General features: G+C 38.4%; 2 protein-coding genes across 6 annotated transcripts in view; one reads left to right on the forward strand and one right to left on the reverse strand.

Moving 5' to 3' along the window:
- The window catches only part of cog5 (component of oligomeric golgi complex 5), a 157,756-nt gene extending 155,724 nt beyond the window's left edge, over positions 1-2,032 (forward strand). For all 3 annotated transcript variants that reach the window (XM_076721821.1, XM_076721822.1, XM_076721823.1), the window contains one exon: positions 549-2,032. In XM_076721821.1, coding sequence (XP_076577936.1) covers positions 549-675 — 127 coding nt within the window. In that variant the 3' untranslated portion in view covers positions 676-2,032. The remainder of the gene's footprint in view (positions 1-548) is intronic.
- On the reverse strand, positions 1,340-13,638 carry ndufa5 (NADH:ubiquinone oxidoreductase subunit A5). 3 transcript variants are annotated; one of them, XM_076721828.1, is made up of 5 exons: positions 13,557-13,638; positions 10,846-10,890; positions 10,564-10,680; positions 3,550-3,615; positions 1,340-1,540 (listed from the first exon to the last, which is right to left on the reverse strand). In XM_076721828.1, the coding sequence occupies exons 1-5, from the start codon at positions 13,575-13,577 to the stop codon at positions 1,439-1,441; spliced, it is 351 nt and encodes a 116-aa protein (XP_076577943.1). In that variant the 5' UTR covers positions 13,578-13,638; the 3' UTR covers positions 1,340-1,438. The 3 variants fall into 3 exon arrangements, with proteins under 3 accessions (XP_076577943.1, XP_076577942.1, XP_076577944.1); XM_076721827.1 differs by having other exon boundaries at positions 13,551-13,601; XM_076721829.1 differs by lacking the exons at positions 1,340-1,540; positions 3,550-3,615 and adding exons at positions 6,927-7,046; positions 7,547-7,638 and having other exon boundaries at positions 13,551-13,601.
- Between the last annotated feature and the right edge of the window lie 1,056 nt (positions 13,639-14,694).

The following is a 14,694-nucleotide window of genomic DNA, read 5'->3' on the forward strand; positions in this document are numbered from 1 at the left end:
AAAGAGATATCTTCTGTTGCTAAGTCGTATGTAAGGTTCCTATTTACTAGAGTAATGAATGTTTCCATTACTTGAACTGCACAGGATGGTAACAATTTATTCAGGTATCAGGTGCTACCAGGAAAACAGTTATGTCTTGTGAAAAACTTGTACAATGTATGAAAATATAAATTGAAAAAATTTAATTGAATAGAAATTGTGGGATAATGCCCTTCCAGGAGTCCATTTTCTGGAATTAATGGATGATGGAGAGGCCTCAATGGAGGTCAGAACCATCCCCATTGTCCATTTACACCTGAATGGGATCATAGTCATTGTGATAATGCCCTCAAAGAACTTTATCTCATATATGCCTCTGAGGGTTTATAACTGGTTGTTCACCTTATGGTAAACCTGAGCACATTTTCCTCTGTCCATTCTCAAAATTGTATAGAATGCAGTCACTCTCATGGCAAGACAAGCTGTACATTGTAAATAATTACAAGCTGAAACCAGCTCATATAATCATACAGCGTAACTGAAATGTTTCATCTGTGTTCTCCTCTAAGGGGCGCTCTGGAGGCCTATGTGCAGTCAGTGAGGGCTCGGCAGGGGAAGGAGTTTGCTCCCATATATCCCATCATGCTCCAGCTGTTGCAGAGAGCCACCAGTGGCTTACAGGAGGTCAGAACCTGAGGAGGCTGACAAAGCTGCAGATGGTATCTGAGCAGTGGTCTAAGCTTCGATATGACAACAGTATGTGAAGGCAGAGATGGTTGTTTGTTGGAATAAGATTTAGCCCTGTGCACACCATATAATGCCTCCTTTATTATGTATGATTACAACAGCTGCATCTCACTAAAAACTGATTCAGTCAGTCAAGGCACTGTGCTGTGGAGGGATACATGGGATATTTGATTTTGAAGGTTTTACTAATATCAACACGTACTCTTAATTGAACCAAAAAATGTGGGTTTGTCACCTGAATTAATCTTGAGTGACCAATGCAGAATATCATTACAAATGTATCAATTATGATAAAGTTGACTAACAAATTATAGTTTGAGATTTACTGAAATTATATAACTCAAGTACCCAGATGATATTATAGCTGTGGAGTCCTGAATCCAAACCATTAGAGCAGTTTTGATCAAAGGCTTTTTGCAGTTAATCTGAAGGGGTTTGTGGTCCTCACAGCATGGAATTTTTTATTTTTTTCTTAGTTTTTTCTTGAAATATACAATACAGTGATTTGGATTCTCCTGATGCAGCTGTAAAAATGTAACTGCCTCATAAAATGGTGTACATACAGTAGTTATGTCAATCTGTGAAAAGTTCAAAAATGATTCTTGAGAATAAATGGGGAAATATCTGCAGGACTTTTATTTGCACAGTACTTCATAAGAAGCAGAGGTATGTAACACATACACAGTAAGACATGTGCAGTATGCATGTATATTCAGATCGGCCATTTCCACTGGTTGGAAGGAGGCTCCTCTACCAGCGGTTCCCATGGTTTCCACTCCAACATCTTCCTGGAGAGAGCCAACTCACACTCCGCCTACACATAGGGCACACACAGCATTCAGTAACACTTACATTATCCCATGAGTAACAACCTTCTTTCTGAGAGTGAGATGAGAAGATTGATATCACTCACAAGTGTGTTATTGAAGTATCATAAATTTTGATAGCCAAGTAATAATTTGTTAAAATAATAAAAACTTGTCAATAGTATACACCTGTTAATAGTTTTTATAAGCCAAAAGATAACTTATTACTAAATTATGTCAGATGAGTAATATTCAATTAAAGATGAAATATTCACACAGACACACACACACACACATATATATATAGACAGAGAAAGACGTGTATGACAATATCTGCAGACCTGCCAACCTTGTCAAAATATTTTGAGTACCACTTGTGTTGTGTGACTTTTTTTCGCAGACTTTTGCAACTCCATCGCTTTGCACGCAGTAATTTCCCCGTTCACTGGCTGGAAATTGGTTATAAAAAAAAAAAAAACTATAAAACCTATATTTTTGATTACAGTACCTTTAATAAAGAAAATGTAGACATTTTGCACTCTGTTATTACATTCTTTAACTATTTCTTAACATGAATATTCAAACTCATCAACAGAAAACCAAAAAAATGCTATGTCCTTCTAAGCCATGCATATACGGTATCATGACAGCCTTTCAATGGAACACAGAAACACTTTCAAAACAAGGTAACTATATTATTTCTTTTTTTTAATTTTGTTGACCTTGAGCCTGATGCCCTTTTAAATACAGTTTTTGCATCAGTCATCACTCCTGCCTGGAGTGGAACTTGCTCCAGACTGTTTTGCCTCATAGGTTGCTGACTTTGCCTTCTTTAATAGCGCATCACTGAAACCCTCCATGTGACAGATGGTCCCTTTTGCAGCCATGCTCACCTTTCTTGTCACCAAAGCACTGATCATGTCAGTGCTCAATACTTATTTAATTAAAATTAATTAAAAATAATTTTAATATCTATTTAATTAAAATGGTAATAATTTATGTTGTATATTGCAATAGGTGTTTTTGTTTTCAAGAATTTAATAATTAAATTGGCTTACAGCACATATGCACACATCACCGGGGCTAATTTACATATAACCCACAGCTCCCTGGTGGCTTATGTCCACATCATAATTGCACACTGTGCAAAATGCATGACGAGGAACTTTAGAGGGTCGGAAGCACGGCCACTGTTCTTGACATTTACTCAAAAACTTCTGGGGGACATGGACCCTCATCTTTTTGGCACGTCTGTTGCCCTGTCCCTCCCTGTCTTCGTCTTCCTCATCTGCCATGACAGTGGTTGCAAAACTTGCTGCAAAAGATTTGTGGCTACATGTTTAAACTGTATAAATAATCACATTCCTCCTTATATACAGGCCTACTCTATCTGCAATGGATATATATAAAGGCTAAAATACACACACACACACACAGATGCACCGCTGCCTCTTCTTTCTCTTTTTTCTTTGACGATGTATTGGGGTCATTAGGGGAACATAATCAATAGATTTGCTAAGAAAAATAACTCGCAAATCTTTTTTTTCTTTTTTTCACTTAGAATTCAGCTCAAATGTTTCCACAGTGAAAGTAACGTTACGCATAACGGTTCACATTTACCAAAAGCTGGCAGGTCTGCTGACACACTTACCTTTTTAAGCTCCAACTGCAGCGAGTGGGGAACGGAGGATGGAGAGGGAGGCAGAGGGCAGGAGGAGGCAGGGAGGAGGGGGACGGGGAGACTAGGTTCGGCAGACTCGTTATTCTCCGCTTTTCTATAATGACTGGCTGCATCGTGTTGTCATGAGTATCGCATGTGCGCATTTGCCACAGAACTCACATGTCCGCACCTTTTTACGTAGTTTAGAGGGGCGAGTCATACCAGCGTATTCAGATGTCAAATTGCGTACTTGCTACGCAAAATGCGTACAGGTTGACAGGTCTGTATCTGTATATGTATGTATCTATAGATTTATCACTATGTGAAGACACTGAAAGTAAGTACACAATTACCTACCTGAAAAATGATTTCTTCTATCTGCCCACAGTTTATCTTCCTCTCCAGCTTCTCAACATCAGGTTCCTATGAAGACAGACATATGCTGATCATAAGAACAAGAGAGCATGACTTTAGTTCACTTTTTTGGTGTAAAGCTGGCTCACTTTTAACCAAGGTTAAAAAGGACAAAAGGACACCCTATGCTGGATGAAAAGTATGAATCCTGGCCAATCAGATCACTCAAAATACTGCTTCATCATTCCTACACAATCTTGACAGGGACTTAAAGGGGCTTTTCACCACTGGAAAGATGGTCTTTTAATAAAACTGGGCTGTCTTAAAAAAAGATGCAAATATTTTTGAAATCGGTACCACATGACCAGAGAAAACAGACTATGGTATTCCCTTTTGTTCAAAAGGTATAAAACCTACAACAACCAGAATGCCCTGACTCCATCGGCCCACTAAATGCTTCTGCTGGTGGACGAGTGGTGGTGCTTGGTTTTGGCTGGTCCGTTTCCAAATAGGAAAAAATGGTGGCCTGATCAGAAAATTACCACATTACCGCTAACAGTACACTAAAAGAAGTTCCTGAAACATTTGAGGTAAGAAATAGGCAATACATTAACTGAATTCATATTTGATGAACACTGCCTAGTTTGACAGTTTGATCTGAGTTTCATGAGCCAACCCCTCTCAATCTGCCTGTCTTGGAAGGTGAGCATACAAAAAATGTGGATGTACAATCTGTAGTTCCAACAACAGCCCTTCGATGGGGAGCTCTGGGTGCTAATTTGCATATATCTGTCCACATTGTAATTATACAAGGCTGGTTGGAAATCTGCAAAATTTCCCTGTTAGTACTGGATTTGCAATGCGGCTAAAAGACAGCAACTAAGAATGTCAGTTTTGGTTAATTTTGCTTTCAATAGCCTGAAAACCATTAATCGTTAACTAACAAGTTCATTTTGCACGGAGGGGCAATCTGGTCTGTTATCCTCCCAGTGAGTTGTGTCCTGGAAGTGCTTCTTTTTGCCACAGTGTCTGACAATATCGAAAGGATCCCTACAGAGATACCTTTTTGTTTAAGACCTTTTGTTTGGACCAGCTGTACAATGTCACTAGTCTGGTTTTGGTCAAAATAAACCCTTAATTCACCAAACTGGGAGTGGAGTGAGGGAGAGAGGGCAGGCATTAGAGAAGCAGCAGAGAGAAAACAGCATGCAAATTCAGAATATATTCACATATAACTTCTGACTATTTACGTCATTAACTCCCATCATGTTGTAATTATTTTCACCAGACATTTTTGACTACAGAGACCTACATTTGTGTGACTTAAACAGGTTTTCCCGGTAAAAAAAAAAACAAAACAGTAATTACTAGACAGCAAAAGCCCACTAGGGCAGACAAGCCAACTCTGATCACCAACTGCTGGACAGTTCTCACAAGCGAAAGCTACATCACAAGTACCTGTTATTTCATCTGTCCTGGCTGTATGTGACTAGTTTGTTAATCATGAGACCAAAAAGCACAGACACTCTGAAGACTGAACATATTGAGAATGCCATACATATTAAAGAAGACATACAATAATTGCTGCACTAATTATAGCTTTAGCTTGACTTGTAATACTTGGCTGTTATTTCTACAACCCCATTTCCAAAAAGGGAAGCAGAATGTCATTGTTTGCAAAACACTGAAACCCCATGTTTAATTGAAAATAGTAGAAAAACACAAATGTTGATGCTGAGAAATTTCATTGTTTTTTGAAAATTATATCCTAATTTAGAATTAGATGCCAGCAACACGCTTCAAAAAGGTTGAAGCAGTGGCAACAAAAATTGGAAAAGTTGTAAACTATTGAATGAAAACACCTGGTGGAACATCTCATTTAATTAGGTTGACTGGCAACAGACTGGGTATAAAAAGAGCAGAGAGCCAGAGTCTTTCTAAAGTTAAGAAGGGAGGTGGGGGGGGTCAAAACTCTGACAGATTTAACATCATTTCACAACAACAAATTGCAAAGAATTTGGGGATTTCATTGTCTACAGTATAGGGTTGGGTGGTAATCCGGTAATAAGGTATCCCGCGGTATCTAAAAATAGCAACGTATAAGTTCCATTGCCGTCATTTAAAAAAAAAAAAATGCTGCGCATATAGGTCTACTGGGGCCTAACTGTACCATCATCATAACAAAAATCGAGTCCACTCCGTTCAATGTATCTGGTTGAAATTTTACTCGACAAAAAGGTGACTGCAAAAGTACATGCTAAAAAACTGAACCTGAGCAGTTTTACAGATGTAACAGTGGTATGTCCAGGCGCTCTGGGCAGAGTACCGTTATCTCGTCCAAGCATATGGAGAAACTCCTCTGTTGAAAACACTTTTTCAGCCTTTTTTCTGCTTGCTATTGTTCTGAGCTCTCATAAAAGGAAGGCTGCTCTGCTGTGTCCTCTGTGAGTGCTCTGTTCATTCATGTGTAAATGAGACGAAGCGGTGAAACTAACTGCTTAGTTTCACCAGTCAATAGCTCAGCGACCCATTGGTCTGTTTTGATGATCGACACCTCAATCGACCAGAGTCGAGAATCGAGGGACAGCACCCAAATTCACCATAGAAACACTAATGACGATCCAGAAGGAAGTAACCCCAGAGATAGGTTATCGCATGAAGAGCGCTCCCTCCACTCTAGAAACCCCCTCCTCTTTATGTAAACAACCAGGACCTTCGCGATTGATCTCAAATTAACGCAGAGTCATAGGAGGAGACATTAGCAGCATTTTTTTGCGCTGGAATATAACTTTTGACCACAAAACAGCAAAGGTAAGACATAGTTTACGATTTAGCTAAGTTTTTTTTCTGCTACTCTTTGGCTGCTAGCTCGCTGAGTTTCTGTCGAACAGTGAGGAGGAAGACATCTTCATGATCATTAGACAGGGTTCCTGCACCATTTTAAAAGTCAAGTTTCATGCTTTTTAAGACATTTTTAAGACCTCAACAAACATAATTTAAGACCCAAAAATGTCATAATTTCTGTGGTAGAAAATACTCATTATTATTTTATTGTAAACACAATCAAAGCTCACAGTTGGCATTTTCTTTCTTTTTTTTTTTTTTTCAATTTTTTTTTCCACTGTGATGCAGAACAGAGCCAACATAACATACACAAGTTGCATTATGTTAAACAAAACACTGCATTGCATTTAGGAGCCATACACAATAATAAAACAACATTTAAAGCAGTCTCCGTCATGGCTCAGTAGAAGCCATTTGTTAATCCTGCATAAAGACTTTTTTTCCAAATATGGAGATAGAATAATAACACTCTCCATTGTAAATAAGTCCTCAAAACAGCCTGTCTCAAGCCAAAATTGTTCTTCTTTTTCTTGCATAGCTCTTCAAGCTCATTTTCAGACCTTTTTCTCTTGTAAGAGTTCAACAAACCTCCAGTTAACACTGGGCCCATCCACTGACAGTGAGAGCATGTTTGGATTCAGCTCCTTTGTAATTACCTGCACATATGTAAAAAAAAAAAAAAAAAAAAAGCGAATTATCAGTTCAATGTGCCAAGTAATCAGTGTAATGATGGTCAAAATATTACTACTACTAATAATAATAATGGTTGTGCTTATATAGTGGAGAGAGATCAAAAACATCCATCAAAACCCAGACAACTTAATTGTGATAATCACAATTATTTTTTTATTATTTGAATGATATAGTGTGTGTGTGTGTGTGTGTGTCCCCTATAAATTTAATGGTAAATTTTGCAAATTAGACTAATTATTTTCTATAGGTTTAGTAACTGGTAAAATCATGTATTCCCATCAGCAATCCATAAAAATCACAAATCGGCATATTTAGACAAAAATCAACTACAACTACCAACAGTTACACACCCTAAACTCTGAGCTAATATGTTGTTAACTTTCAGGTTGTCAAAGTGATCACAGACTGTGACCTGAATAGAATAATAGTATGCAATTTCAAACACAATCATAATGTTACTTACACTGAAATGACCCAACATGTCCTCGGCTCTGGAGTGACCCATGAACTCCGATCCATTGTAGCGGGAGATGACGTGCTGTGTTCCCACCTCATCTGTGCTCCAGAACCGCAAATGAAGGTTCATTTGTTTAGTTTTTGTAGTTTTGTTCATGCTCTCGTCAAACATGACAACGTATGTCTTCTCACTGACGCTGCGTGATAGCTCCTTCTTGATGAATGAAGCGATGCCATATTTAGCGATGTATGCCGTCTTATTTTCCCCACAGGTGAATGACTTGGCAAGCTGGGAATCGGGGCATGGCAAACATGGCAGCAAAGATGCCACTTATGTCTTCATTAGATTTAAATGAACTGTGTCTCACAACAGCATGGAGTACCCACAGTACCTCCACCTTTTGGGTCTCTGGCAGTGAAATGAAGCTTGTCATAGCACACTGAGAGGTGGCGTCTGAACTAATGTTAGGTTGTGCTGGAAGCAATGCAGGGATTAGCCTGGCCCCGCTAGCTGCTGCCTCATACTGCTGGTGTTTTTCTCTTCTCATGTGCAACTCGATGGCTTTGAGCCCCATAGTCCCTAAAGAAAAAGTCGTTTGCAGAATTTGCACATGGCATTGTTGTTGCTGTTTTCAGCAGGGGCCAACCACCTCTTAAATAAATTGTCTTCCATCCATTTTTCATTGAATTTACACTTCCCCATCTTTGCATCTTTCCGCTCACCTCGACAACCGCGAATGGCGACACGTCACGCAGCCCGACGCTGACGTACCGTATAACATGTATTAATCGCTAAGTCTCCTATTTACTGCACGCTAAGTTAATGAAACAAATACACACTATTAGAAGATTTACGGCAGGCCACAGTGCTTTCCCATCGGCATTAAACGCACCGTCTGGAAATTTAATACCTACAGCAAATTTTCGGTAAATTTAAGACAATTTAACACCTTAATTACCCGGATTTTAATTTAAGACTTTTTTAAGGACCCGCGGGAACCCTGAAAATCAGCAGAAGCAGTACCGTTGACACGCGCTATTTTCGTGTTTTCGTTACATGTGCATATAATTTCTTGGGGTATGAATTATGTTTCGTTTGGGTGGCAATGCTTGATAGAGGCTTTTAGCTGAGTTTCTCCCCATCATTCTGGTATGCCGCAAGTTAGGATTGGTGCTTCCTAGCATGAGCACTGACCGTCTGAACTGCGCGCATGCAAGGTTTGACGTTATCAAAATTTGGATACTGCCCAACTCTACAACAGTAGATAATGTTAGTAATGCCAAAAAACAGTACTGTATAGCCGTGATCTGCAGGCTGCCAGACGGCACTGCATTGAAAACAGACACGATTCTGTAGTGGACATCACTGCATGGGCTCATGAAGACTTCCAAAAACCACTGTGTGAACACAGTTCATTGCTGTGCAAAAAGGAGACCATATATAAACCAGATCCTTCTCCCAAGCTCATTTAAGATGGGCTGAGGTGATGTGGAAAACTGTTATGTGGTCTGATGCACCAAATTTTTTAATTGTTTTTGGAAATCACGGACACCATGTCCTCCGGGCTAGAGGAGAGAGACATCTGGCTTGTTATCTGTGCAAAGTTCAAAAGCCAGCATTTGTGATTGTGAGGGAATTTTCTAATCACAGGCCTTCTGTACAGTTAGGCGCCCAAAGGTCTCAAGGTTGGATAATACAGAGATGTCAGACAGAGACACATTAACATAATATTTGGAGGCCATTCTAGTAGACATCAGACAGGAATTCTCTCCCCCTGTTCTTACTACAGAGGTAGCTGAGGTCTTACAGATAAACTGTACAGACAGATACCAGACCAATTCGAGGAAGAATGCTCAAGGTCTCATTTTAAAGGAATTAGGTCAAAAGTGTCCTCGGTTAGAGGGCTGGATGTCAGGGTATATGTAGGTATGGGTATTTATACACCCCATTAGAATGGACATCTTCACAATTTGGTGTGGCACTACCTTGGTTCACTTGTGGACATTGTGTTGCTCATCAACTTCTCCTTGATGCATCAAGCCTGCAATAAATACTTCTGTCTAAAACATCTGAAGTCTCCTGGTGAACTCCCTCCTTCTGCTCACAAGAATTTCCACCACAGTGATGGTATGGGGGTACATAACATGGGTAAACTGTGCATTTGTGAAGGCACCATTAATGCTGAAACCATTAATATACAGGTTTTGGAGCAACATACGCTGTCAAGTAAACATCTTCCACAGGGAACGCCTTGCAAGACAATGCCAAACCACATTCTGCACATATTACAACAGCATGGCTCTGTAGTAAAAGAGTACAGGTGCTAAACGGGCTTGCCTGCAGTCCCAACTTGTCACCCATGGAAAATGTTTGGTGCATTATGAAACATAAAATACAACAAAGGAGACCCCGAACAGTTGAGCAGCAGAAATCGTACATCAAGCAAGAAGGGGAAAACATTCCACTTTCAAAATTACTGCAACTGGTCTCATCTGTTCCCAAATTCTTACATAGTTAAAAGAAGTGATGCAACAGAGTGGGCATGACTCTGTCCCAACTTTTGTGAAATGCATTGCCAACATCAATTTCTACATGAGGAGATAATTTTATAATAAGACAATTTTTGACAACAAAATTTGTCAGTTTCACATTTGATATATTGTCTATGTGATCTTTTCAATAAAAGATGGAGTTTCAGTGTCATGCAAATCATTACATTCTGTTACCAGTTATATTTTACAGTGTCCCAACTTTTTTGGAATTGTGATTGTACCATTTCTAAAGCCTCTTATTATCATTGTGATTATGATGTTGATGATGATGATGATGATGATATATGATGATGATGATGTAGCTTGTAATTAAGACCCTGTCGTCTCATGTATATAACCATAGCAGCTATAGTAAACCCAGCATTAATGTGCGTCATGATAGCATTAATCCAGGTTCCTAGATGTTAGGCTCAGTGAAGCCAGCCAGTGGTTGCGTCCCCTGCCCCATCCACACAGGATTTACTTTCTTACCGTTTTGATGTGGTTGAACCTCTCGTTAACTAGCTGCTCTGTGTACTTCCTGTATGCTGCGTCCTGTGGCATGGTCTGCAGTGATGCCAGGATCTTTGAGTACAGAATCTTCAGACGCTAAGAGAAAAGAAGAACAGATTTGTTGTTTGAATGAACAGAGTCAACCCCCCCCCATGACAGCTTAGTATGCCAATGAGCCATGATGAACTTTATTTTGTTGCATCAATAACTATCCCATCATGTGATCAAAGTTTGTCTCCGTGTTCACTGTCTGGTGCTCACCTCATGTGGATTTTGGGACACTGCTAGCCCGACCAAGCCGGTTGTCTGGAAGAGAACAGCAGGAGAGATACTGCTACTTACTTCTTCACTTTATCACCTTCAAACCTCATTCTGATCAGCACTTCTTTTGTAAGTTTGCCAAGACTGATTTATTAGTACATCTCAATTTAGTGTGGTGTCTTTCAGAGAGATTTGAGGCCATTACTGTCACTTGACAACTTTCCATCTTATAATGTACAGGTAAAATGGATCTGTCCATTTGAAACATGTGCAGAAGAGGTCAATAATCTGTTTTCAATCCTTTGGGTACTTCATTTTGCAGTTTCCAATTTTGCATCTTTTATTGTTTACATTATACAATATTCTACTTTGTAACACTTTATTTTTCAGGTTTACTTATAATGTACATAATTAGGTACAAACTGAATACAAGAAATAAAGATTTCTTGAAGATGGGCCAACAGTCCACTCTTCCATGGCAGGCAAAACTGAGCTGATACCTGTGAGTGTGGATTGTCATATGGAGTCATTGTATTTCTACATTGACTGTGTTTTGTCTCTACCGAACTTTTGTATCTACTGGATTTTAAGATGTAGACCTTTACTCTGCCAATGACCTATCTTGCAATGTTAATGAAAGTTCAACTCCACAAGTTAATGGGTTCTTCCTTGAGCCATGCCACAACCTTCCACTAAGTTTCATGAAAATCAGGCCAGTGGTTAAACCAACAGGCTGAACCAAAAACATGACCTCCTTGGAAGAGGTAACAACTAGTCATCAGCTATTGCAGTATAGGTATTTGTTGAGTTAACAAGCAATTGTCAATTTTTAGAGGATATTCCTTGAAATGCATCTTCCACTAAAACCAAAGTAAATATTAAACATTTTTTACATTGTAAATTTCAGTCTCCATGTGTTGAGTTGTATACTTGTTTTCAAAAAATTTTACATCTTTGCATGTTCAGCAAGAACATGCAATAAATAGCAACAAAAAAAGTAATTAGCAAAAAAATAAAGAAATAAATTGTGAGAAACACACCAATGAATTTCTGCCTGAAAGGGTTCTCGGTGTTTCATGGAATATAGATCAATAAACAGGACAACAGCTCAAGATGGCGCTGCAAGAGTGGCAGCTAGTTAAAGCAGCTTTTCTTTGTTTCACTGTGTTTTTGTGCTTTTTGTTTCTTCCGTCACTAGTTTCGGTCAATCCTGCCTACATATTGATGTGCAACCAGTGAGACTAGTGATTTACTTCTTACTCTTTCTTAGATTATTTAAAATGTTGGCAACAGTATCGTTATAATCTTGTACATAATGTACATATATATAGTTGATAATTATTTTTTATTGTGTATCCTTTTTTATTGTCCATGTGATCTTTCTATGCCTTGTATTATACTTTGCTGGCTGTATCAATTCAATTATTATTAGAAATTTATTAGAAATGTATAGATCTGTAGAGCATACACATACATGTATACATATGTAAACATACATACACACACACACACACACACACACACACACATATGTGGTTGAACTTGGATTATGGATTACAGTTACATCTCCTGCCATGGCCCTGCCTGATATCCACTGCAACTGCTATTACTATTAGTCTTCCATTATTATTACATCCATACCATACTATATATGTACATATATCATATATGTATGTATTATGCTATATATACACAGTACATATGGTCTATTGTTAGAGCTGTCACTGCTACTATGATTGCATTTCTCCAGCCACCCATCCACCAAGTATTTAATATGATAAACCTTATTTAAATGAACAAATGAGACATAAGAATATAAACATAAATCTGAAACGGAAATACCGATATTGTGCAATAAAACATGTACATAACAGTCTGTAAATACTATTTACAATTTCTTACAATTTTTTTACAATTTCTTTCTTTTTATTTTTATTTAAAATTGTCACTCCTTTGTATATATACTGATGTTGTTTTTAATTTGCATGCACTTCTTATATTACTCTATCTGCTCGACTGACGCTGCTGTAATCTGGAATTTTCCCCTCCCGGGACTAATAAAGGAAAATTGAATTGAATTGAATTTAACTGAATTGAATTGAATCCGACTTTGAAGGGAAGGCAGCATTTGACTAGGCAAAAAAAACAAACAAACAAAGGCTGAAAAAAGCGATGTTTCTTGTCAAATGTACGCACAATTAAACTGTCAGCAGCACAGCCAAACGAACCAGTGGGTGAAAAAACTACACTTGAGGTAAGAGACGCCATTTTATGGCATTTTCATATTTAGAAAGGTATAGTCCATACTGACTATATTGACCAATTGACTCAAGAGGAGAAATGAATTACGTGATGCTGAAATCAATAATAATAATAAAGGACGAGTATTACCTTCAGACAGACATAAACATTCGAGGCTTAACATATCGAATAAAGGCAAAGGTCGGAGATTTTCAAGTTCCGAGTTGTCTGGAACGCAGCATTAGTTAACCTGCGTAGCTGGAATAGCAAACTAGCTATTAGCTCAGCTTGAGCTTATTAGCTCAAGTTAGCTAACACGACACATATCTGGCTTAAACTGTAAAGTGTAAGGATACAAGTCAACCAAGGATATGCACCATCAGACACTGTAGTGCAACAACGTTTGTGTAGTTGGTACAATATCTTTGGCGCGTTTTTTCGCCAAAACAAAACATGACCTCTACCTGTACCTTTTTCAGTAGCCCAGCCATTCCTTTCTGCAGACAAATCTGTTGTCTGCGATTTCCGGCATTAAAATATGACGTCACTACCCTGTGCGGTGTTTTTTTTTTTTTTTTAATAGAGATGAACAGGAGTGAGAGGGTTACACGCGCAAATAAAATAATCCCAATTGGAGGTTACATGAAATCATAGCGTGCAGGAGAGGAAAACAAAGCATACCATATATTTGTGGTAGGCCAACACAAAATCATTTCAAAAACATGGAAACAAAGAAAATAATTCTAGCGTCTTTATGGCTTTCTTTGTTTCCAGATTGATTAATTGTATTAATGTATTGTTTGATTTCCTTTTCGAGACGGTAAGTACATGGTGTTTGGTTAGTGAATTTCCGGTTATTGGTCAGTGAATTTCCGGGACATGACCAAAAGAGGGGGTGAAGATCTTCTGGAGCCTGTTTACAGAAGGAGCAGAATTCACTGATGTCTTTTTTATATCTTTGCATAAATAGATTGGAGGGATAGATTTGGTGGATGAGTTTGAGGGATACTTCTTTGGTTTTATTTGTGATTAAATATTTGCAAGGGAGGGACCATATGTTTTTCCAAATCAGATTTGTGAATGTATTGTTCCAATATGACACGGCATTGGGGGTACTGATGATTTCTTTTTGGTATAGTGCACGTACAGTACGAATATTGTTCTTTTTCATTGAGAAGCAGATTCGACCAACTGCTGTCTGCACAGGCTCCAGAGGTAATGGGTCAGTTTCAGGTAACATGACATTTTTAAACAACATAATTACACCAGAGTGTATTGCATCAAATACTATTGCGTATTCTTTCGGAGGGATAGGAAATGTATGTTTAAGAATTCTGAGTATGATAACAATGTGCCGTTTGGTCTGAGAAGCTGACTGACTAAAATTATGCCATGGGTAAGTCAGTTCTCTATAAAAAGTGATCTGTGTTAGTGTAGTATGTCCCTGTTGTTCCAAATATAATATCTATGGGGGGTGAAGTTATGTTTATAAACCAGAGACCAGGAAAGAAGTATCTGTTTATGAAAGTTGGCTAGTTTTGTGGGGAGTTTTTCAATATTGTAGGAGCAGAGTAACAAAAAATGAAGGCCACCAACTTTGGAAAATAT

This window comes from Chaetodon auriga, chromosome 22, assembly GCF_051107435.1.
Source record: "Chaetodon auriga isolate fChaAug3 chromosome 22, fChaAug3.hap1, whole genome shotgun sequence".
Classification (NCBI taxonomy): domain Eukaryota; kingdom Metazoa; phylum Chordata; class Actinopteri; order Chaetodontiformes; family Chaetodontidae; genus Chaetodon; species Chaetodon auriga.